Consider the following 24,754-nt stretch of genomic DNA (forward strand, 5'->3'; position numbering starts at 1 on the left):
ATGACAGCAAAACGTTGACAAGGCTCTGTCTTGCTTTATCAATCTGTGCTTGTTGTGTCTTGACCTTTGTCTCTTTTTGTCTTGTCATGCACTTTGCATGTTAATATGTAACACCATTAATCCTCTCATGGGCCATGTTTCCCCAAAAGAAGGGTTTTCACTGCATCCACAAGGTCTACATAGATCATGACGGTTCCAAGATGAATGGGTCTTTGATGTATGTGGCATTGCACACATACAGTGCGGTATTTATGCCACGGGGCACGTGTCCACGAAGATGACATTGTGGATTTGATGTCTGTTTAATCAAATTAAGGACTTAAAATCTAACTTATAAATATGCTGTTGTCGCTTAACATTAAAGACTTGATCAAACGTGATTATTACCTGTGCAAAGCATACTGCTACAAAAAAGCACAATCTCTGCACTTAAATCAAACTAAATGAACAATCAATATCTTATTTTGCTGTGTGTGTGTGTGTGTGTGTGTGTGTGTGTGTGTGTGTGTGTGTGTGTGTGTGTGTGTGTGTGTGTTCACAGGCAGCTTTGTGCACATCAGGAGGAAAGGAGAGCGGAGGGGAGGGGGGCAGCAGGCTCTTAATAAATAAAGCCCCCTCTTGCAGCTGCATGCAAAAAACATTCCCTTCATTTCATGACGTCCTGTATGTCGTTTGTTGGAGAGCTGGTGTACAATTGCAAATCCCGCATCGAAGAGTGAGGAGGAGAGCGAACCGGTCCGAGGAGGTGAACGGGTTTGGCTGGGCCTGGCTGTGACGTAGCAGACGCTAGGCTCCGCTACATGTATGTGGGGGTTAAATGACCGCTAGTGACCTCAAAGCAAATGCTTTGTTTTTGCACGCTTAGCATCGCACTGGAGCTTTTTTTTCTTTAAAAAAAATGCACCCCCAATAAAGCTACTCTCGGCCGGGGAGTTCCATTTTGCTAAATCGCGGAATCGGAGCTGTCATTAGCACGGCTAGGCTAATTTATCCCCCTCCTAGCCAGCTCGAGCTAACCACAAGCTAGGCTATTAGCTTCGTCTGCTAATGGATAAAGCCAAGTCAATGGTGGACAAGAAGGGGGCGTCAGGACCCTTCCATGCCGGTCAGAGGAGCTGCAACGGGCACGTCAACGGGTGCGGCAATCCCGGGCTAGCTTCGGCGAGCGGACTGGAGAACAACCACCACCACCACCATCATGTCCACCGCGGCGCGGCGGACGCTGAGTGCAACGGTTCGCCGGCCAAGAGGAGCCGGCTCCGGAGGAGGACGGAGTCCATGAGACGGCACAGACCCCGTAAGTGTGGGCCTCACTGTGGGGGGAGTGTTTGCTGTTGAGTGGGGTATTGGCTGCCGTGCACCGGTAATGACATGGGACAATGTAGCAAGGAACAATTTATATCCTATTTAGTGAAAACAGCTTGAATTTAACATACATTTATTGATTTCTGCGTTGCCGTGGATCTTGCTAGCTAGATTGTAGTCATTTGGCCATTCGCTTAGTTATTTTTTGGCTTTATATGTGCGCTCGGTGGCATTTCTGGCCCTCTGATTGGGCGATACCACGCATGGTGGAAAAGCTCCTGATAAGTGGGCTTGGCTAGAGCCAGCCAATCAGCACTCGACTCATGTCTCCAGGACAACGAGCGAATGAGTGCAAGACCACGCCCCTTTTATTTACCCTTCAATGTGAGTGCAAAAATCTCCCATCTGAAAACTTTTAGAATATTGAAAAGTAGCAGACTGGTAAAGATAACACACAAACTGGGACGCTCTTTTTTTGTACTTTTGCTGATATTTTGCCTCACTATGAAGCTCAGAAATCAAAAGAAACCTGGTAAGTGCGTTATTTAGTGGCATTTCTGCAAATATTTCACATGTTGATACACTTTATCTCATGTTTTTACATATCCAACCACACCTTGAAGCAGTAACCGGTTTCAAATCTTTTCAGTTACGTTTCAGCTAAATAGAAGGCACGTTGTGTCTCATCACCGTGACAAAACAGGTCATTATTGTGCAGCTTGCACAGAGATTTGTTGCACGTTTTAGAGGCTTGTTAAGTGTAGGCTGTCAACATTCCTAACTTGGAGGGGGGGCAGGGGGGTAATGGGTGTGTGCTTCCTTTCTTTTTAGTTTCTGCTCTCACTGAAACATAATGACGATATGCCGTACTGCAGGGGTGCCCGTTGCGCTGATGGCAAGATATCGGTCGATCGCATGTGTCACCCACGTCATTTTGTAGATGTCATATGACATCGGTCAGGTGATATTGAGCTCCGCCCCTGATTCGTTCTGCCTCCACGTACTGTAAGTTCATAAGTGGTGAACAGATAAGCGACACGTGGAAATGCAACTTTTATCTTTATTATTCTGCTTAACTCAGCAGTAAGATGCCTATATCTACAACTAAAGTTATCCGTTCATTCGTTGCAGCTAGTTATGGAGAAACAAAAGTCAGTTCCAGAACTCCACTATAGAAATGTGTGTTTTCTACACTTTTGTTTGTGAAGCTACTATTTCGTGATCAATTTGAAAATGTGCCCATTGCTGAAACCCTTTTTAATATGTTGCCTTGACCTCAGCTGCATTGTCTCCCGCATAATCATTTTCATTTCTCGTATATCTGTAATGTTTGATAGTGCATGCTAACTGGGCGTAACGCATGAATTGTATGTATAATGAATGCTGCCTAGCTATTTTGAAGCATGCGTAAAGAGAGACATGCGCGCACCTCAGACTGTGATTAAAGTTTCTTGAGGGCGACATGCTGTAACACCGTTAGATCATTTGCGGCTTTGGCGGCATTCCAGGCACGTTTATGTCATGCCAGCAGAGCTGGCAATTCAATATTTTGAGTAAGTATACGCAGAATAATGCTACAAGTAATGCAAACACCTTTAGCTGGCTTTTGTGTTTGTACAAAAGCCACTTGCAGTTCGAAGTTTGGTAAAAAAAAAAAAAAAAAAAAAAAAAGACCTATAAAATATTGTGTTGGCCAGAATATAGGGCGACACATCTTTTTCAGATTGTTTTTAGGGGGAAAATGCGAGTCAGCGGGACTTTTAGCAGATTGTTTGATTTCAGTCTGATTCATTTTGCCCCAGGGTCAAACGGTGATGTTCACAAAACCTTTATCGGTTGTGTAGGCAACATTTAAAATGAAGTTACACTTGTAATCTTCATTTCCCAACGTGGTCCCTCTTGTAAAAGTGTAATAAAAATAATATAATTTATACATATCGTCAGAACTGAAGTCTGTTTTACCTTTACTTTGAATGTAGAGGTTTAGATTTAGTAGGACCAAATCAGTGTAGGCACCTATGCATGCCCTACGGGAAATTGTGTAAAATGACTGTTCCAGTGTCAAACTGTGACCATCATAAAGCCTTTATCAACTGTACGAGCAATGTTTAAGGCCCCTTGTTGAACTTTTTACCCTCACGTCCCAAAAGGGTTCCTCTTTTAAATGTGTAATAAAATAGTAAAATATAAATATGGTCACACCTTAGGGCCTTTTTTGAAATTACTGAGGGAATTACCAATGTAGAAAGTGTGCAGCTGCAGTATTTATGGATTTGACAAAAGCCTTCGATACAATTAATCACAATATCCTAATCGCAGAATTAGAAAGATATGGAATCAGAGGATTAGCTTTGAACTGGTTTAAAAGCTACTTAGCAGACAGGAGGCAATACGTGAAGCTAGGAGAATATACATCTGCAGGCTTGAACGTATCGTGCGGTGTACCCCAGGGGTCAATACTGGGACCAAAACTGTTCAACTTCTATATAAACAACATCTGTAAAGTCACGAAGGACTTGAAACTGGTATTACGTGTAGACAGTAAAACCGCATTCTGCTCTGGAGATGGCACACAGGAACTAATAGACAAAAATCACAGAGGAATTAACTCTACTAAAAAGATGGTTCGATCTCTAAACCTAAGTAAAACTAAAATAATGCTATTTGGTAAGTGCAAAGAGGATACACATATGCAAATACAAATTGATGGCGTTGACATTGACGGCGTGAATGCAAATAAATTTCTCGGGGCCGTAATCGTTAATAATATGAACTGGAAATCTCACATTGAAAATATAAAACAAAGTGGCAAGAAAGACCTCAAAGACCTACTGAATAAAGCTAAATTTGTTCTAGACCAAAAATCACTCCGTACTCTCTACTGTTCACTGATATTACCATATCTAACTTATTGTGTGGAGATATGGGGTAATAACCATAAAAGTACACTGCGCTCACTAACCGTGCTGCAAAAAAGGCCAGTTAGGATAATCCATAATGCCGCTTACAGGGAACATACAAACCCTTTATTCCTAAAATCACAAGTACTAAAATTTGCTGATCTGACAAACTTTCAGACAGCTAAAATTATGCATAAAGCAAACAATAACATGTTACCCGAAAACGTAAAAGAATTCTTCTCAACAGGAGAGGAGAAATATGATCTTCGGGAAAAATTCAACCTACAGCACTTGTACGCGCGGACAACACTAACAACCTTCAGCATTTCTGTGCGTGGAATCAAGTTATGGAACGGACTGAGAAAGGAACTCAAACAAGGCACTAAAATGAGCCATTTCAAGAAACAGCACAAGCAGTTGATGTTTCTAAAGTACAGGGAAGAAGACACCTGAACCACTGTGCACATGCAATGCCATGTCTAACCACTCTTACATTGACTACTAACTCTTCATTTCTGGTGGGTCAAAATGTAACTCAGTTAATTATTTTATCAGCTATTATCAATTTGGTTGCACATTGAACAAGTGTATTGTAACTGACGTGAAACAGATGAGGGCTAGGATGAAATAAGCTTCGCTTCTTCCTGCTCCTTTTTGGACATGCGGAACTGTGAATTGTGTTATGTTTCATGTTTCAAGAGTTTTATTGTCATGTGCATAGTAAAACAGCAGTTATGCTATGCAATGAAAATCTTATTCTGTTCATTCTCCCAAGAAAAGAAAGAAAACACAAGAAAAAGAATAACAACATAAGAAACATAAATACCAATAAATTAAGCAACAACAACAGAAGAGACATTAATACAAATAAATAAATAAATAAAGTGCTTATGAGTGTGTGCGTGTGTTGCGTGCGGTGTGTGTGAGTGCTTCGTTGAGAAGCCTGATGGCCTGTGGGTAAAAGCTGTTTGCCAGCCTTGTGGTCCTGGACTTCAAACTCCTGTAGCGTCTGCCTGACGGTAGGAGTGTGAATAATGAGTGTTGTGGATGTGTGCTGTCCTTGATGAGGTTGTGTGTTCTGCGTAGGACTCTAGATTTATAAATGTCTTGCAGTGAGGGGAGGGCTGCCCCAACAATGTTCTGTGAGGTCTTGATCACCTGCTGGAGTGCCTTCCTATCACGTGTTGTACAGTTACCGTACCAAACAGTGATGGAGGCGGTAAGGACACTTTTGATGGTGCATCTGTAGAAGCAACTCAGGATTTTGGTGGACATGCCAAATTTCCTCAGTCTTCTCAGGAAGTACAGTCTCCTTTGGGACTTCATAATTTGTTGGGTGTTGTGAGACCGAATTAAACCATTACCATTTTCCCTTCCTTTTGAAGGGAGAGGCTTAGTTTTATTAGCTATCCACGGGAAAATCGTTACTATATGTCAGGATTGCAGTATATCAATAATGTATGGCTATAATGGGACCAAATGGGTCCTGAGGGTAAGGAGTGTAAGGTATTTATGCATATCCTCTATTCAACACATCGTGCAATACATTTGATTATGACATTTAAAACAATAAATGCTAATGTCTTTGTCAAATAAGCTTAAAGAGACGATAACCACCGAGTAATGAAAGTAAAATAAAGTAAAACCACTCTACTGCTCCGACATGTAGTGGAACGGGAACAGTAATGCAGTTACAGAGTGACACTGTCGCCTTGTGGTGTCTTATGGGTACTGTTGAAGCGTTGTTGCGTTTAGTGAGTGTAGCTAGCATCTGCTTGGTAGCGCTAATTGTTGTACGTACTATGACATTTAAATAAGTTGCTCATTTTGTACTGAGCAGCCAGACCCTTTCCTAGGTCGCATGAGTTCTATTTCCAGATCTACGGTTATCATCATGCTTTTTTGCCTTGCGAGTGAGGTTGGAGAGTTTCCAGTATGCACAAAGATATGAATGATACTTTTTGATGTTGTGACACATGTTGACAATGCAGTATCCGTGACTGGAATGTGGTGCTCAGAGGAAGGTGTGCTCAGCCTGCAAACAAACAAAAGGAACAGTGCGGCTCCTATAATTACACACGCCTCCTCTTTATGGCGATGTTATCTTTGGTTGAAGGCCAGTCAGCCGTCCCCCACCGCACTCTGCCTAACCCAGGAATGTTTGCCCCTTCAGGGTTGTGATTTCTAACATTTTTATATCGTCATCTTTCTTGATCTTAATCTTTAATATTTGTTCTGAGTTAGAAAAGGTTCTTTTTGTACATGAGCGGCAGGGGCGTGTGGACGACTTTCACAGGTGATGTCAGCTGAGAATGGGATGCGTGGATAGCTGCATGGATGGAACACACCCCAAAACTAGCTGGCAAACCCCCCCTCCGAGCTTCCCTCTACGTGCAAATGCACATCATTCCTCCAATCAATGGATTCCCCGAGCATAAAACAAACCTTATTCATGTTTCCAGAAAAATAAACACAGACTGTGACTCAGTCAGGTGGTATAATTTGTGCATACAATGATCCCTCGATTATCGCGGTTTATGGGTTCCAGAGCCGACCGTGTTAAATGAATTTCCGCGATATGTGAGTCAATGTTATTAACAAAAAGGAATGCTTTCGTAGTTAGAGAATAGAAAGGCTGTTTATGACTTTGTAAATACGGGTTTTAACATTATTACAGCCCTGTAGACATGAAATAACACCCCCATAGTCGCTTTTACACTCCTATTATTCTTTGTTTACATCACATTGTTCAGGTTATGGGATCACTGCGGGGACATAACAGACGGGCGGCGCTAGCACAGCAAGCTACTGAGCTAAACAGTTAGCCTCTCCAATTTGCTTATTCTAAACTTAAGTGTTTCAAACAGAGGGGGTGGGGAGTGGGTCAAGGAAGACAAACACTTAGCACTTCCAGACGAAATGAGAGGAGAACCTTTTTTTTCCCCACTCAATCTCAGCCATGGCATGTCGGCTCAGCTCCATTACAATTACATGCACTGGAGTCACAGGACAAGTGGGGGGGATTCTGTAAGTCACTGATGATGTACTACACTGCTGATGGAGATGTCATACAACTTCATGTGAGAAAATCCAAACTATCCCTTAAAGATAGATTAGCAGGTTTGAAAAATGTTTTTTGGTTCCTTTTTGTCATGTTTTTTTGTTATTTTTCTCAAGCTGCTGGGCCTCACCTGAGGTTTTCTGGCAGAGCTGATAAATAATTCAGCTTGTTTGGGAAGAAAAACACGCCTCTCGCTCCTTGTGCAGGTTACCTGTGATGCCTGTGATGATTTTGTGTAACCAACACACGCAGGCTTATGTTCAAGCTGAGGTTAAAGGTTATTTCAATGGAAAGTAAAGAGAAATGCCAAAAGAAATGTTAGCAAGCTGACCAGTGAATACTGTAAGGTGGGGCTGCTGTATAATACACAAGTAAGTTATTACAGTATTCCCATATACTTGCACACTTTAACCTCATGGACTTAAACCCAAAGACAAACCTTCCTGCTTGTCACGTTGCCCCTTGGCTAGATGGCAGTGCACTTACAGTGTGTGTGTGTGTGTGTGTGTGTGTGTGTGTGTGTGTGTGTGTCTGTAGGCATGATCAGTCAGTTTGTTGAGTTTTGATTCTAAAGAATTGAGTTTGATGGATCCAACACTAGTTAGAGAGTAAGGTTTTGTGTTTTTTAACAAAGTACATTTCAAAAAGTTTGCTCACCAGATTGTGGCCGTGGGGGCCATTTGCGTTCTGCGATTTGTTGTAGAAATAACACCAAAAAAAAAAAACTGTAAAAATGTGGAAAAATAGAAAATGTAAAGAAAAAAGATCAAATGTTGATATCAATAATTTCACAAAGCTTTGGCTTTATTAGCAGATCGGAGCTTGAATGGAGCGTGGTTCCCCAGGCTGGCAAAGTTAGCGTATCTATTTTCTAACTTGGTTGCTCGATGAGCACATGTTTTTATTGAACGAGTTAGCACCTGAAATGTAGTGAGGTGCCCTTGGAAGGTGAAGGTCCTTTTGTTTTAGACATCTTTCATATGCCGATATTAAAGTCAGTAGGTTGGAGTTGAAAATTGACTTGCTCGGATCCTCAGGTCTTGCTGCCTTGAAAGGTTTTTTTTTTTTGTATTTTATATAATCAATTAATAATTGACCAGTGCTTTAGATGCAGTCATGGATTCAATGTCTTTTAAAGCCTAATCCTGATTGGCTGTGTGGTTTGTAATGGAAATCAATGTTTTTGACAATGTAGCAAAGACAGCGTAGCACCTTTTCATCTGTGTGTATTATCTTTTCGTCAGGTGTCTTTTTTGGGGGGGTGGGGGCTGAGCTCATGTTTACAGAGCCGAGATGAGGTCAGTGGGTGAGAGGGAAGCGAAGCACATGTCGAGAAATGGAACACCATTCGCTCAATGAGCGGGTCATGAGCAGCAGCAGGTGGAACATGTAATGTGCAGTGATGCTTGCTGTGTACACATTGTCCCCTTGCTGATCTTTACTACGCCTCTATTCAATTAACCGCAAGCTTCTAATTAGCCCTGTGTCAAAAACATTTGCGTTAACAGCTGTGTGGCTGTAGACAACCACCTGATGTGTTCTTGTTATTAATTCCGCAAGATGGCAGTTACACGTCTGCTCCATTCCACAATGTTGGAGTGTGCGGACAAACGAGCTTCGTATTGTACTAAAAAAACGAGCACTCTGATTGGTCGGCATGTCACTTGGGGGGTGCACCGAGTGTTACAACGACACAGCAATGTTGACGGCACACAGAAATGACAGGACAGTCGACCTGCAGTAACCTCATCATCGGCTCGTGTCTGTGGCAAGCGAAGCGCACGTGGCGTCACCGAGCTCACGGCGTCCTGTCCTAACCTGATTGACACCCGCGCGGCTTCTAAAAAGAGCAGCACAGGCGCACATGACGTTGAAGGGATGGTTGATGAGAAGACACCGAAACACATCACGAGTACAGAACCGAAAATGGGTATTATTGTTATGTTGGCCAAAATTATTAAATTCATTTTTTCCCCTCAAAATGGTACACAAAATACTCCATAATGATGCACAAGAAGCCATCATCCTTGTTGCAGGTGTGTGAGGTGCTTGTTCTTCCGCACCAAACTCATTCAAACATGCCTTTATGGACCTTGCTTTGTGCACTAGGAGCTGAAAGGGGCCTGCTTCCCACAAACTGCTGATCGAGACATGTTTAAGATATGTTATCTATATACTAGTGGATAACATCACAACATATTGTAATAGAAGCAATACTATTTTAACATGAGCGTTAGTGTCCACTTTACTAGAAATGAAGCTATAACAAAATCAATGTTGTTCCCAAGTAGGAAAATCAAGCCAATAAATGAATAGCGAACCAGTGGGGGCGCCCCCTGCTGGTGGTGTAGTAAATGCAGACACAATAGAAGGAGCATGAATGATGACGACAGCGACCGATTTAATGAATGAAAGTAGGATGACACCCCCGCGTGTGTGAGATGATGGGGGTAAAACAGAGCTGTTTGATTTGTTTCATAAGACATGTGCAACGTTTATCATGTTTTCAAATGATATTTAGCAACAGAACACAACGTTATTGACGTCGTCAGCGTCCCGACAGATGTGGCTAGCTAGCACAGCTAAAGTATGTGCTTCCACAGTGCAGAGTCGCTCCTCTAAGTTACAAATCCCCACCTCCCTGGCGGAAAAATAAACTACGTTTCTTACAAGTATCATTATCACCGGAGGACGAATAATAGCCAACTAAGCATGCGATTCACCGAGCAAGGGAGAGCAGGTGGAGACAGATGCCATGCTAACCGCTGGGCTAGCTTGAATGTAAAGTAGCGAAACAACAGAAGAATAAGTCTCACTGAAACTGCGTTACAGCGGAGAGTAGCCAGCTATGAACAGTAAATTATTAAGTGCAGTCGTCCCTCGCCACATCGCGGCTTCACTGTTGCATGGTTTGTCTAAATAAATTCATGAAATTATCACTGTTTGTGGTTGCCTACGGCATATTATTAGGCAAAATATATGTACATTTAAGCAAATGTTTCAGTATTCTTAGCCTAAATGAAGCATTTTCAAGCAATAAAATGGCTAAATGAACAAAAATACAAATACAAGGCATTCAAAAGACGCATTAAAATATGTGATATGTAGTATTCTACACTGGTCACTAGGTGTCAGTAATGTTACACTGATGAGACAATAGCCACCACAGGAAGTAAGCGGTCCAGGAAAAAAAACTCTCCGGATACTAACATGTGAGTCTGTTATGTCTTATTTATGTCTATTATGTCTTATTTTCTACTAATACAATGTCAATGGTATTGTGTAATACAAGTGTAAAGGTGACTATAGGTCTGTAATGTCATGTCTAGAGGGCTCTAATAATGTTCAAACCCGTATTTAGAACGTCGTAAACAGGTTTTCTATGCTGCGAAAATATCCCATTTATAAATAAGGAACCCTACTTAGCGAAATTCACTTATCACGCTCGGGTCCAATTAACTGAGCTAAACTGGGGATTACTGTAGATTAATAAGAGTCTAGAGAAAGAGAACAATACAACAGCTACACAGAGCCAACTACACTGTGTGCACACACATCCGAAAGCCGGAAATGATATTTCAGTCGAGTTGCCACTGGAGTAACCAGCATGCCTTGCGGGCACCTTGTACTAAAGTTACGTGTTTGTTGTTAGCGTTTAGTTGTTGTTACCCACATTTATTGCCATTTATTGCACTAATAAGCCAGACAGCCACATTGTTGCAATGTAAATGTTGACATGGGTGAACGGATATTGCTAAAATGAAAACAGTAAAATAAAACGAAGCGTTAAATCTTTCTTTGGCAAGCACAGCTCCCCTGCAGCACTTCATGTTGTCGCTATTGTGCCAACCTAGCAGGCAGGTTTCCACCCTGAGCTCCTCTTGCACCTCACATGTCATCTGACACTCTTATTGTGGTTAAAAAGAAAATGTCCCCTCATCAACCGCTTGTCCTCCTCCCCCAGCGTTCCCCTGGTTTGGGATGGACATAGGAGGCACGCTGGTCAAGCTGGTGTATTTCGAGCCGGTCGATATAACGGCAGAAGAAGAGCAGGAGGAAGTGGAAAACCTCAAATCCATCCGCCGCTACCTCACCTCAAACGTGGCCTATGGTGAAGACACACAAGCACTCACTTGGTAGATGTTTGCACGTGTTTAGCGGTCTAAAGACGCCGTGCTCTTTGCAGGTAAGACCGGCGTGCGCGACGTCCACCTGGAGCTGAGGAACCTGACCATGTGCGGCCGCACGGGAAACCTGCACTTCATCCGCTTCCCCACGCAGGCAATGCCCCGCTTCATCCAGATGGGCCACGACAAGAACTTCTCCAGCCTGCACACCACACTCTGTGCAACCGGCGGCGGAGCGTACAAGTTTGAGAACGACTTCCGCACCGTGAGTCACTCAGCTCCCCTTGAAATACTACCCCGACGTCCTGTTCAGTGCCTTTTGTGAATGTTGTTTTCTAATGGAATTTCTCTGAACATTCTGAACTCCTTTTTCCATGCCAGTGTGGTGCTGAGCAGAATAATGCTGGCCAGAACTCCCCATCGGCATGTTGTTCTTCTTTAGTCCGGGGGTTTTTCAAACTGTGAGGCAGGCCTCCTTTAGGAGGGCGGCAAAAGGCTTCAGAGGAGGCGCAACAGCTTGACAGAAATAAAGAAAATTGTCAAAAAAACACCAGCTGAGCTAACTTCCAGTGACATGAAGGGCAAAATGAACCAATTTTTTTTTTTGTTCCTACAGTGACCTACTAAACTAGAAAATCAGGTTTTTGAGAAAGAAGGGGGGGGGGGCCCCCAACCGTGTTCTGTTCTCTAAGGTGCTCAAGGTGCCACTTTTTGAAAAGCCTTGCTTTTGTTAGGTTGCTGGTTACAGCCAAGTCGTGCACTCCATGTTCCCTCAATTGCTTGAAGACGTTGTCACCGTGGTTGGTCATTCTCGTGGTGGCACTGAAATTGCTCCGGTCTCTCAGATGGCCGAGCTGGAGCTGCTGAAGCTGGACGAGCTGGACTGCCTGATCCGGGGCCTGCTGTTCGTCGACCGGGTGGGCTTCAACGGCCACCCGGAGTGCTACTACTTCCAGAACCCCTCGGACACGCAGAGCTGCGTCAAGCAGCCGTGCACGCTGGACAACCCCTTCCCCATGCTGCTGGTCAACATCGGCTCCGGGGTGTCCATCCTGGCTGTGTACTCCGAAGACAACTACAAGCGGGTGACCGGCACCAGGTGAGCGGACACACACACTATACAGTGGTATGAAAAAGTATCTGAACCTTTTGGAATTTCTCACATTTCTGCATAAAATCACCATCAAATGTGATCTGATCTTTGTCAAAATCACACAGATGAAAAAACTGTGTCTGCTTTAACTAAAACCACCCAAACATTTCTAGGTTTTCATATTTTAATGAGAATGGCATGCAAACAATGACAGAAGGGGGAGGAATAAGTAACTGAACCCTCACATTTAATATTTTGTGGCCCCCCCTTTGGCAGCATAACTTCAACCAGACACTTCCTGTAGCTGCAGATCAGTCTGGCACATCGATCAAGACTAACCTTGGCCCATTCTTTTCTACAAAACTGCTGTAGTTCAGTCAGATTCCTGGGATGTCTGGCATGAATCGCTGTCTTGAGGTCATGCCACAGCATCTCAATGGGGTTCAAGTGTGGACTTTGACTTGGCCACTCCAGAACGTGTATTTTGTTCTTCTGAAACGATTCTGAAGTTGATTTACTTCTGTGTTTTGGATCATTGTCTTGTTGCAGAATCCATCGTCTTTTTAGCTTCCACTGTCTGACAGACGGCCTCAGGTTTTCCTGCAAAACATCCTGATAAACTTTTGAATTCATTTTTCCATGAATGATTGCAAGTTGTCCAGGCCCTGAGGCAGTAAAACAGCCCCTAACCATGATGCACCCTCCACCATGCTTCATGGTGGGGATGAGGTGTTGATGTTGGTGAGCTGTTCCATTTTTCCTCCACACATGACGTTGTGTGTTCCTCCCAAACAATTCAACTTTGGTTTCATCAATCCACAAAATATTTTGCCAAAACTTCTGTGGAGTGTCCAAGTGCCTTTTTGCGAACATTAAACGAGCAACAATGTTTTTTTAGACAGCAGTGGCTTCATCCGTGGAGTCCTCCCATGAACACCATTCTTGGCCATTGTTTTACATATAGTTGATGTGTGCACAGAGGTATTGGACTGTGCCAGTGATTTCTGTAAGTCTTTAGCAGACACTCTAGGGGTCTTTTTTACCTCTCTGAGGATTCTGCGCTGAACTCTTGGCGTCATCTTTGGTGGACGGCCACTCCTTGGGAGAGAGGCAACGGTGCCAAACTCTCTCCATTTGTAGACAACTTCTCTGACTGCCGATTGATGAACATCCAGACTTTTAGAGATGGTTTTGTATCCTTTCCCAGCTTTATACAAATCGACAATTCTTGATCGCAGGTCTTCAGACAGCTCTTTTGAGCGAGCCATGGTGCACGTTAGACAATGCTTCTCATCAAGACAATTCTTACCAATTCTGTGTGTTTTATAGTGGGCAGGGCAGCTTTAAACCACTCATCAGTGATTGGGCACACACCTGACTTGAATTGTTTGGTAAAAATTGGTTTCAATTGCTCTTTAAGTCTCCTTAGCCAGAGGGTTCAGTTACTTATTCCTCCCCCTTCTGTCATTGTTTGCATGCCATTCTCATTAAAATATGAAAACCTAGAAATGTTTGGGTGGTTTTAGTTAAAGCAGACACAGTTTTTTCATCTGCGTGATTTTGACAAAGATCAGATCACATTTGATGGTGATTTTATGCAGAAATGTGAGAAATTCCAAAAGGTTCAGATACTTTTTTATACCACTGTACGTCTATTTGGTCTACGAGGGGCAAGAGTCCAACGTTTGGGATTTATGCTGCTGTTCCTGAGCTATTTCCAGAATATTAGGAACACCTATAGCTACATTTTATTCATGTTTCTTCAGTCATTCTAAGATTAGAATACTGCGAGGTCCACCTTCAGTCCCTAAGAAAACGTGCTAAAGGTTATACTTGTGTTTTTATGTAACATCTCTTTGTATACATTTGGTCTTATGTAACATTAGCACTAGATTAGATTAGATAACAAGATTTTACAGATTGTGATTATTATTATTATTACACATGAAATGTTTAGCTTTTGTAGTGTATCTGTTGTTAATCTACAGTACATCAGGGGTCCTCAGTTACATTTGTCCAAGGGCCAGATGGTATCGTTCAAAACATTTTACAAATGTAAAAAAGGATTTCTGTGGATATGTTGGGTTTTTTGGGCTTGTCAGTGTTAACAGACTCATTTTACTGTACTGCAGCAAGCCACTAAAGAGAAGAGTTTTTCATGGGTCCAAATGTAAAAATCCAGAACTACCCCACCCGTCAATAATCAGGGAGGATGGGGTCGTTGCACTACAGGCAAAGTTGGGACGTTCCGTCTGAAAGTGACTCTTTCGGCTTCCCCACTTAATTTTCGTTAAATTCATATTTTGTAGTCCAGTCACTGGAAAAAGTCCAATTTTCAAATTGATGGTGCCATATTTGTTTGAATGGCAGCCGTCTTCTTCTACTGTTGCATCACTGGGACGCGTATGCCTCGCTGTTTCTGCCTGCAGAGCGGAGAAAGTACTGCATGAATGAGCACTTCTCTGGGCAGACTGAATGGTTTACATTATCTGGGTGATGTTTGGCGGGAGGGTTGAGGCCCGCGGGCTGCCTATTGAGTACCGACAGTATGTAAACAGCTGTTTTATTAGACACATTCGAGCATTTATCGATGTACTCGTGAATGCTGTACAAAGTGTGATGCGTTTTATTCATTCAGTTCCGATTGAAGTTGACACAGTTGCCACAGTCAAATTTGATTGTGTGGCTTCTGTGATTGAAACTAATTGTTCAAAGTAATTATGGTCAGAGTAGAAAGCTCCTGATGCCAAAATAGCTGCACGAAAACCAAAGTGGATAAATATTAGCGCTACGAAAAGTAGATGTTAATTATAGATTTTTCTCTGTATTATATTTTATTTTTTCAAGTTAATACCCTATTTTCACTATTTATTTGTTCTTTTGTTTGGATTTTTATGTCTATTTTAAAATGTATTCTATATTTTGTGTAAATTCCAAAAATGTATGTATTTGCATGTAATGTATATATTTTTCATTTATTTATTATACTATGTTATATAGATTCCAAAAAATATACATACTAATTCAGCATACTGTATATAATAATCTATATTTTTCTACATATTTAATGATATAATTGTTCTTTGTCCCCCCCCAGTCTGGGAGGTGGTACATTCCTTGGCCTTTGCTGCCTATTGACCGGCTGCGAGACGTTCGAGGAGGCTCTGGAGATGGCCAGCAAAGGCGACTCCACCAACGTGGACAAGCTGGTGAAGGACATTTACGGGGGGGACTACGAGCGCTTCGGCCTGCAGGGTTCCGCCGTGGCGTCGAGGTGAGGCCAAGGCCGCGCCTCTTGTATTGCTCACATGCTTCATGTCAAATGTGTCCTTAGGAAGCCCAGGTTTTATTTATGTGTTGTCCTGGAGTGGCTCCTCTCCAGCAGACATTCCCTATTGTGTTTGTCAGTAAGCAAACATGTGCCTCAGCAGCACGCCGTGCTTTGGAAGACAAGCTAGCATACAGATAACTTATGGGGGTCAGATTTTGCTGTTTAATAACAACGGCGCCATGTGCTGTGCAGGAAATCCACGCCTATCCGTGTTTTGCCATTTGCACCCCTGCACAGTCACAGATTTCTTTTCTCCGCTTTAATTTCTTTTTTTTAATGTGTTTTCATTTGAATTGCTGCAGTAATGAAACCAGCAGAGGGCGCTGTCTCACCAGTCAATTCACTCATCATTTGCAGCAGGAAGATGCTTAGACAAGACGTTGTGTAACGTTTTGTATAAAGTACTGTATACTGTATGACTGTAATCGTTTATAAGTGAGAGTCATAAGCTTTTTAGAGAATCAAAATAAGGAATTTTTAGGGCTTTTTAACCATTATTTTCACCACTCACGCGGAACAGCGTGAATTTACTGTATTCCGACTGCACAGTCCACCTCTTGGATGTGATTGGACTGTGCAGGCGTTCCCTAATGCGCATGCATACGCCAATATTCCCTCACAAACGCCGCAAGACCTTTGCCTGTTAATCTGTCTTCGGTGTGTTAACACTCAGCTCAAAGGTTGATTCATAGAGCAAAGTTGAACAAAAACCACTTTTATCACCATCACCACATTCTAATCTCTTCCTGTGGTCTCCCATTTTGTCAAAAACAACAACATACACAGTAGGAACTACTCTTGATTACGTCTAATATCCACGTTTTGTTTCTGTGCAGTTTTGGTCACATGATGAGCAAAGAGAAGCGCGACACCATCAGCAAGGAGGACCTGGCCCGTGCCACCTTGGTCACCATCACTAACAACATCGGCTCCATAGCGCGCATGTGTGCCGTCAACGAGGTAAGCCCGTTGGCCTATGAAAGTGCAGGGTTTCCCTTTTGCACGTAGCAACCGACCGACTGCCGTTGGCTGTGAAGGCGTGCGGCAGCGGGCAAACGCGTAGTTTTTTTCCCGCCTTCTGCGTGCGATGAGCTTCTTTACAGTGTTGCCTTGTGGCATGGCGATCAAGCAGCATTGTACAGGGCTATCATGGCACGCTGAGCTGCAGCAAACACGCAGATGCAGTCAACAACAGCGCAGAAATACAGGATGTTGGAATTCAGGACATGCCTTCAAAGGTGTTATTTTTGTTCAGTATGATTGTATTGTTTATATATATTTTTATTTCATTTTTTCATGGTGTAATTACATATCGCCATTTATTTTTGTGTTATGATATTACCCGTTATTATTATTATTATGAACATTCTGCATACAATATATTCTAAGAATATATGTATTTTTTCATTTATTATGTAATTAATTCAATCATAAGTAATTTAACATACTAAATAAAAGCCAAACAGACGCCATATAAATGAAGTCCACCCTATTGATTGATTAAGGTTGATTAAATATGAGCATAGTCTACATACTGAAGCAGTCAAGTGACATCTAGCAAGCCAGTTAGACCCTAAATAATCCAACATGTTAGATACATCTCTCTCTTATTATTTTACATTTGCATAGGCAGATTTTCTTGTATTTTATCTCATTAGAATATGCAGATGTACCGAATTGAGTGGCTGGTGAGTGTACTTGTACATCCCCTGAATTGCTTAAAAAATGTTGTTTGTCTGGTGCTTTTTCTTCACAATTTGGCTCAGTGTGTTTAGTAGCCAACTTCTTGCCAATCACTGTCAAGTCTGCTCGCCATTTAGCTCTCCAGCACATCCGTGTGGTTTTGGGGCAGTGTTGCAGTGCATCTACAGCTAGGATGTTGTGACGATTTTAAACGACGTATCTTATTGTCTCACACGATTCCCAGCTGAAAAATCTGTTTTACAAGTTTTGATCGATTTTTTTTGTCTGACTTGGCAGAAAATTGAACGTGTGGTTTTTGTCGGCAACTTCCTACGTATCAACACCGTGTCCACCAAACTGCTGGCCTACGCCATGGACTTCTGGTCCAAGGGACAACTACGAGCGCTCTTCCTGGAGCATGAGGTAAGCCCGCCGCCATGACATCCGCACCGTATTGGGATTTTAAATGCACTCGGGTACCCCTGTGGGTGTGTAAGACATACCAGCATATATGCATATGGATGTCCTCAAAGTTTTATCATCTTTCATTTTCAGGAGTAGGGGTGTTCACGTTTCTGTGTGTGTGCGTCTCCTCAGGGTTACTTTGGAGCCGTGGGTGCATTGATGGAGCTGCTCAAGACGACAGAGGACCCGTGAGTCATCCGTATGTCACCCCCTCCCTCAACGCTGTGATGTCATCAACTCTCGATGCTGCTGCCGCCGCTCAATCTGAGCGGCTGCTAAAGGAACTACCAAGACACACTTGGAAAGTGGGAAAAGCCATTGGGATCGTGTGTAAATAGCAAAAACGCTAATATTCCCACTTGGTAGTAGAGGTTCGAATATTCTAATCACTAATTTATGCTAATTAACTCTGTCCTTGCCTGGTAAGCCTCCCTGGAACAGAATGTGTTTTTAACAATGTGTGACGAGCTACTGTAGCAGCACGCCCTCAAGACGCCGCCACCTGTGTGTGTGTTTAAATAACTGTGCATTTTCACATGCACCAGGAACTCAAACAGCAGTCCTCCATAGGAGACGCCAACGCTGCTCCCTTCAGGGGTAATAGGAAACTGCACATGGCCTTTCCGTTCTTGTCTTTTCCCGACCGCCTGCACAGGACCAACACTTTGTCTTCCGGGCTTCACGTTCACATTTTTTTGTACTTCATCACCTCTTCGCTGCCTTGTCGTTTTGTTTTCCTTCTCCACCGCAATGCCCCTTAAAACACTGGAATGAATGGTGCCATCCCCGGACCAAGACCCCACACCCACCCCACACCCTCTTGTAAAGTGCAAGTATGACAAATAGGACTTGATCGAGTTCAACTGTCGCTGTAGAGTTCTACAGGCTGTTTAAAGGAACATGGACCAAGATGCACGTGAGCAGATCATGAATCTGCCAACCCTCGGTTAACCTCGTGATCCAAAATGCAACAGGCGCCTTTTGTCACACTTTGTGCCATCGCCTCTACACCCTACTTCTTCACTTCAGTACCTCTGAGCTACACACTGGAGTCAGCTGGCGTCCAATTCAAGATCCCCTGTTACACTAAGTGTCAGAGGTCCCACAGCAATGTAGTGTATTGGAAGAGTGCGGACCAAAATCTAGGTGTTGCTGGAATTTAAACTGTTTTAAAAGTGCTTTTAGTCAGCCCTACTATTTGAACACACTGTTTTGTGTGTCTGTAGCTTTAACGCTAACGAGCACGCCTACAGAGTGTGTGTCTCCAAGAAGCGCCATTTTGCACTTTATCCACTTTTTTTTTTTTTTTTTTTTTTTTACATATAGCGTACAGTGGAACCTTTGTTTTTGTCATGAATCCCTTCCAAAAGGACCTGACGAAAACCGACACGCACAAAAACCGAGGCAATTTTTTCCATGGGAAATCATGTAAATCTAATGAAACCGTTCCGGACACACATAAATATGAACAAAAACGTATTTTGTAGGAGAGGGGAGAACAACCAACTTATTAGGAGCGAGAAAGGAGACGATACAGAGTTATTCATCTTTCCTTTTGCGTTCTGTGAACAGATAAACCACACACACATATAATAAGGGTGATGACAGGATTACCTGACTGGAATCTGTCTCTAGCAGGGGTGTCCAAAGTGCGCCCCGGGGGCCATTTGCAGCCCGCAGCTGTGATTTTATCGGCCCGTAGCAAAGTCTAAAAATGTAATTTAACAAGAATACTAAAAAAAAAAAAAAAAAAAAAAACCACCAACAGCAAAAACGGGAAAGTGAAAGTATTAATTTAAGAAATATCATTTTAGTAGCATGAAGTTGAAATATTAAAGAAAAAAAGTTTTTGTTTTTTTTTAAAGTAAAAAACAATGAATAAAGTTAGAAACTTAAATTGAGGGAAAATTGGGACAAACATGGGAATAAAGTCAAAATATTAGGAGAAGAAAATACACAGGAAGAAAGTTGAGATATCTGCAAAAAAAAAAAAAATCAACAGCAGAAATGGGAAAAGAAAAGAAATTTTACCAGAGTAAAGTCAAAATATTAAGAGAAAAAAAATCGTTTTCGAAAAAGAAAAAAGTTGCAATTTTATGAGAATAAACTTGTAAAATGAAGAAAAATATATTTTAGTAACAATGTTGAAATAAAGAAAAAATACTTAAAAAAAAAAAAAAAGATATAAAGTTAAAATTACAAGAAGAAAATTTACAAGAGGGAAGCTGAAATGAAACAGTTGGGATATATTAAAAAACAAAATGGAAAAAACTGATGTAATTTGACAGGAATAAAGTCAAAATATTAAGAATAAAAGTCATCATCAAATGAAGCACAAAAGTCACAATTTTACAAGAATAAAGTCATTATTATGGGAAAAAACGTCATTTTTAGTAGCATTTCACCTATACTGAAAAAGCTGAAATTTTCCTTGAGCTACAGATACCTGTAGCTTCTTAGCATATCTCTATGTGTTGGTTTGCAAAATACCAAAGTGGCCTTTGCATCCTTTCATTTTTCAGAATGCGGCCCTCGATGGAGAAAGTTTGGACACCCCTGCTCTATCGTGTCCCAGCTCTAAAACAACCACTCTCCATTCGTCACGAAGTCACCAACGTGTGGATGCTTTGCTCGGGCACTTGATTCCGCGGAATGATACGCGGTGAAACGGACTAGTTTGTTAGGCACACGGTACAATAACCGACACGTATTTTTGTCAGTAATTTTCATCAAATACGTGGGTTCCACTGTGCACTCTTAACATTTGCCCAACATAAATTTTAACAGCAGCAACATGCTAGGTCAACCTTAGGCTGAATCACACTGTTGACTTGGAGAACATCCCTTCGGTTTAGCGCGCATCCTGTTTAGTGTAGGGTAATTTGTCCACAAAATGAAAGGCACCTCTTTATTTGCTGGTGTACTCATTTTGGCTCAAACGGAAAGAGGAGTGGAGAAACGGACCACGTTTTCAAAGCTGTCAACTGATTAGGACCAGTGAAAGCAAGCTGCAGTTGTGAAAGCCCTCGATTCGGTGTATTCCCCCCCCACAACAACCGAGCGTGTGCGTGTTCAGGGCTGCCGTTCGGTGGCTTTTTCACCCCCCATTTGACTCCTCGCCCTGCCCGCTCCACAGCATCGCAACTTCCGGGTCTATCCCGGTCTACTGTCTAGCTGTGACGTTAACCTTTTGTCTTTGGTGCTTTTTAGACGTGTTGTTTATGTGCGGTTTTTGCCTCGGCGGAGGGGCGGCCTTGACCCGCAAGGGTGCTCACACCCCCCAACCGCCACCCTTGCCCGCTTTTGTTTGTCTTGATGCCTCCGTGTCCTCTCAAAGTGTCTTCTCCGTTACTATGTTGTTTGTTTTACTTTTGTCTTTTTACCAGAAGCCCTCTGCTGTGTCGCCTCAACAACCTACACGATACTGTATATAAAAACCTTTTTTATGTTCTTGGTGGTTTACATGTTCTCTCAAAGGCCTTCCCCCCCCCTAAAGCATTTTAAAACTGAAACCACCCCTTTTAAAATCCACTATGTACTATTTATTGTTATTACGACATCTGCAAAAATGTTAAAGTCTCTCACAAGGTACGCCTGCACCAGCTAATAAGATCCAATACAAAGAATAACAATACTTACTTTTATTTTTACTAATTTATTGTTGTATTGGATCGCATTAGATTGTGCAAGTCCTGGTAATATGACGACTGAGGCTGCTGAGCGTGTGTGAGATGTGTTTTTAAAGGTTATTTAAATTGTATTGTTATGATGAAATTTATGCAAATGAATCACCTGTGGCGATATATGTGTCCACATTTCCACAACAGAGGGATAATATACCGGACGGTCTCATATGTTGGGCCTAATCCATCAACATTTTTGACTATAATGTGTTGGTTTTTTGGCATTAAATACCGGGACTCATAACAATGTCAGCAGCCAAAGCGACAAACTTTGTATGCGTTTTCATTTAAAAATGGTCCCTTATGTTACATTTAGTGTTCCCTCGTTTATCGCGGGGAATAGGTTCCCCCCCAAAAAAGCCCACAATAAGTGAAATCCACAAAGTAGCCAACTTAATTTTTTACAACGACTATATATATTTTAAGGCTGTAAAACCCCTCACCTTACACTTAATACGCTTCTCTCAGACAGGCATTAACATTTGATCACATTTCTCTCATTTTTAAAACACTGTCGAAGAAGTTGAAACCTTCATTTGAAATGTAATGATCAACCTACAGGTAGGACACAAGGAATTATAAAGTCACTCACTGGTATTTTTTCTCCTGTGACCGCGCCTTTTCGTCCTGGCACAGTTCCGCTGTAGTGTAGCATTTTTGTATCCTTGTTAAAACATCGCTACAGTCCTCCTTTGAACCGAAGATTTCCTAACAAGCTAGCAAGCAAGCAAGCTAGCTAGCGGCAAGGAGATTGATTGACAATGGTGTACAGCCAATCAGGACGCAGACGAGCGAGGGACGAAAGAGATACTCAACTTCCCACGATGCAATTCTTCTTAAAGGGCCAGGCTCGGCCTGTAATAGCGTTCATACACTAATAAAAAAAAGGAGAAAAGAAGCACTAAAAAAATCAGTCAAACAGCGAATCCGCAAAAGGTGAACCGCGATAGCGAGTACCTTTTCCGTTAGGTTGGAGTCATTTTAAGAGCAATAGAGCAACACAATCTCGGGCAAATACAGTTCAATTTAAATGAACGACCATCGAATATGATGGCGACATCGTCACTACAACAGGCAACTCATTCGATACTTTGTCAAATTCAATTACATTTCTTCTAACAGCCTCATTTTTTGCTTGCACAGTGGAACCTCGGTTAGCGTCCGTGTTTTTCGGTTAACGTTGAAAATTTGCGCCACAATTTTGCCTCAGTTTGCGTGTAGTCTCCGGTTAGCGCACAATATGGGGCGCGTCTTGTTGTGTTGTTAAGACACTGTGTGAATCCAACTGTGTTCTTAACTCAATCAAAGACGCGTCCATTTCGGTTAGAGTCGGGCCTTCTGGAACAAATTAATGACGCTAACCAAGGTTCTGCTGTACTACTTTTTAAAACACTATAAGAACTTGTTTAAGGAAGAAATTTATTTTGTTTTCTGCCTTGCCTGCGATGACTTCCTCTGTTAGCGGCCGCGCTAACAATTTTGCTACGAATCCTGAGTCGTACACTATGGATACCATGTCAAATTCAATTTGATACTTTGTTACTTTGTTTTTATTTTTCATTTAATACTTTTAAACCACACTGTAAGGACTTTGGATGATTTCTCTATTAGCAAAAATGCTAACAATTTGCTAGCAAAGTGCCGGGACCAGAATAAAAATGACACAATCTTGGCGAAATACATCTAAAAGTCAATGTCATACATGGCCTTATTTTTGGAATTTACTACTTTTTAAAAGCACCCAGTAAGACCTGGTTTTGTCTTCGGTGATTTCCCTGTTAGCCAAAATGCTAACAAAAGTGCAGGGACCATCGCTTCGAATGCCATCTCGTACATCAACTCACTCATTTGATACTTTGTCAAATTCAATTTAATGCCACCTTTTTACAAACTTATTTGATCAATTTGCTACTTTTTAACATTTTTTGAAACCTTGAGAGCGTTTTGTTGCCGGTCTGTGATGATTTGTGAGTTAGCATCAATGCTAACAAAGGTGCTGGGACCATCCCTCGCTATCGTCCACATAAAGCTCGTCGTCTTGTTCCTCGGTCCGCCAATGAAAGCCGTGTGTCCTGCTGATGTATTTATAAACACTATTGAAGGCGGACGGGATGTTTTTGTGCTCTTTTAAACAGAAATGCGACTGTGAAACGCGGATATCGCATTTCAAGTATCAGCGGTGACATAATACACACTGCGACCTTCTCACCTCCCGTGTTGCACAACTTTTTGTTTGTTTTACAGGCCTTTTCCTCATTGGTTTTATTTGAATGGTGATAGAACATCCTTGTTGATGGCCTTTTAACTGGAATGCTATTGTTTTTGTGTGTGTGTGTCGATTGTACAGAGATTTTGTAAATAGTAATAATGATCTATTCTACACCAGCAAGCAGTCTGTTGAGTCGCTCGTTTGAATGATGAATTCCAAACATGTTCCCAAAGTAGACACTTTTGTTGGTGGAGATTTGATCTCATTTGATGATCTTTTGTGAGGTTGTTTCCTGAATTGTAATTTTAAAAAAAACATGTGATCTCCGGTGTAAGATATTCAATTAAAATTTCATTTTCGTGACTTTTCTGGACTGTGAAGACTTATTTTCAAGTGTCGAAACTAAACTTTAGTGTCTGTGTTTGGGAAAGCTTGCGCTGGTTGTTGTTGCTGCTGCTGCTGCTTTTAACTCCCAAAAAAGGAAGAAAAGGTTAAAAAGAAAGAAGTTAAAAAAATGAAATGTAAGAAAACAGGCTCTGCCAAGTGCAATGTGTATGTATTGAAATGAAGGGTTTTTTTTCTAAAAAAAAAAAGGAATAAAACAAACTGGATGAGATTTGTGTGTTCAGGATGCTTCTACATGAACATAAATGACTTTCAGCACAACAAATGGCACTAACTCGACATTAGCTTTAGCCTGCTAGCTAGTTTTGTTTTTGTTTTAGATCAGAGGTTCTTAACCTTGTTGGAGGTACCGAACCCCATCAATTTCATATGCCCATTCACCGAACCCTTCTTTAGTGAAAAATAAAATATAATTCTTTTTCAAATTTTGTTTATAGGTATACAGTATGTTTGTTTACTGGTGCACAAAATGACAGACAGGACGCTCACTGC

The 24,754-nt window shown here is 41.9% G+C and overlaps 2 protein-coding genes across 6 annotated transcripts in view; one reads left to right on the forward strand and one right to left on the reverse strand.

Annotated features, from left to right (window-relative positions):
• nphp1 (nephronophthisis 1) overlaps nt 1-22,405 on the reverse strand; it is a 36,403-nt gene extending 13,998 nt beyond the window's left edge. For 3 of the 4 annotated variants that reach the window (XM_054798377.1, XM_054798374.1, XM_054798378.1), the window contains exon 1: nt 22,241-22,405. The gene's annotated coding sequence lies outside the window, so the exon portion shown is untranslated. The remainder of the gene's footprint in view (nt 1-22,240) is intronic. The other variant, XM_054798376.1, reaches the window with a different exon arrangement.
• Nucleotides 548-24,473, forward strand: pank1a (pantothenate kinase 1a). 2 transcript variants are annotated; one of them, XM_054798379.1, is made up of 8 exons: nt 548-1,297; nt 11,231-11,377; nt 11,453-11,658; nt 12,239-12,492; nt 15,584-15,760; nt 16,654-16,777; nt 17,798-17,923; nt 18,098-24,473. In XM_054798379.1, the coding sequence occupies exons 1-8, from the start codon at nt 1,048-1,050 to the stop codon at nt 18,155-18,157; spliced, it is 1,344 nt and encodes a 447-aa protein (XP_054654354.1). In that variant the 5' UTR covers nt 548-1,047; the 3' UTR covers nt 18,158-24,473. The 2 variants fall into 2 exon arrangements, with proteins under 2 accessions (XP_054654354.1, XP_054654355.1); XM_054798380.1 differs by lacking the exon at nt 548-1,297 and adding an exon at nt 1,344-1,837.
• Nucleotides 24,474-24,754: the final 281 nt, after the last annotated feature.

Source organism: Dunckerocampus dactyliophorus, chromosome 14 (assembly GCF_027744805.1).
Source record: "Dunckerocampus dactyliophorus isolate RoL2022-P2 chromosome 14, RoL_Ddac_1.1, whole genome shotgun sequence".
NCBI classification, from domain to species: domain Eukaryota; kingdom Metazoa; phylum Chordata; class Actinopteri; order Syngnathiformes; family Syngnathidae; genus Dunckerocampus; species Dunckerocampus dactyliophorus.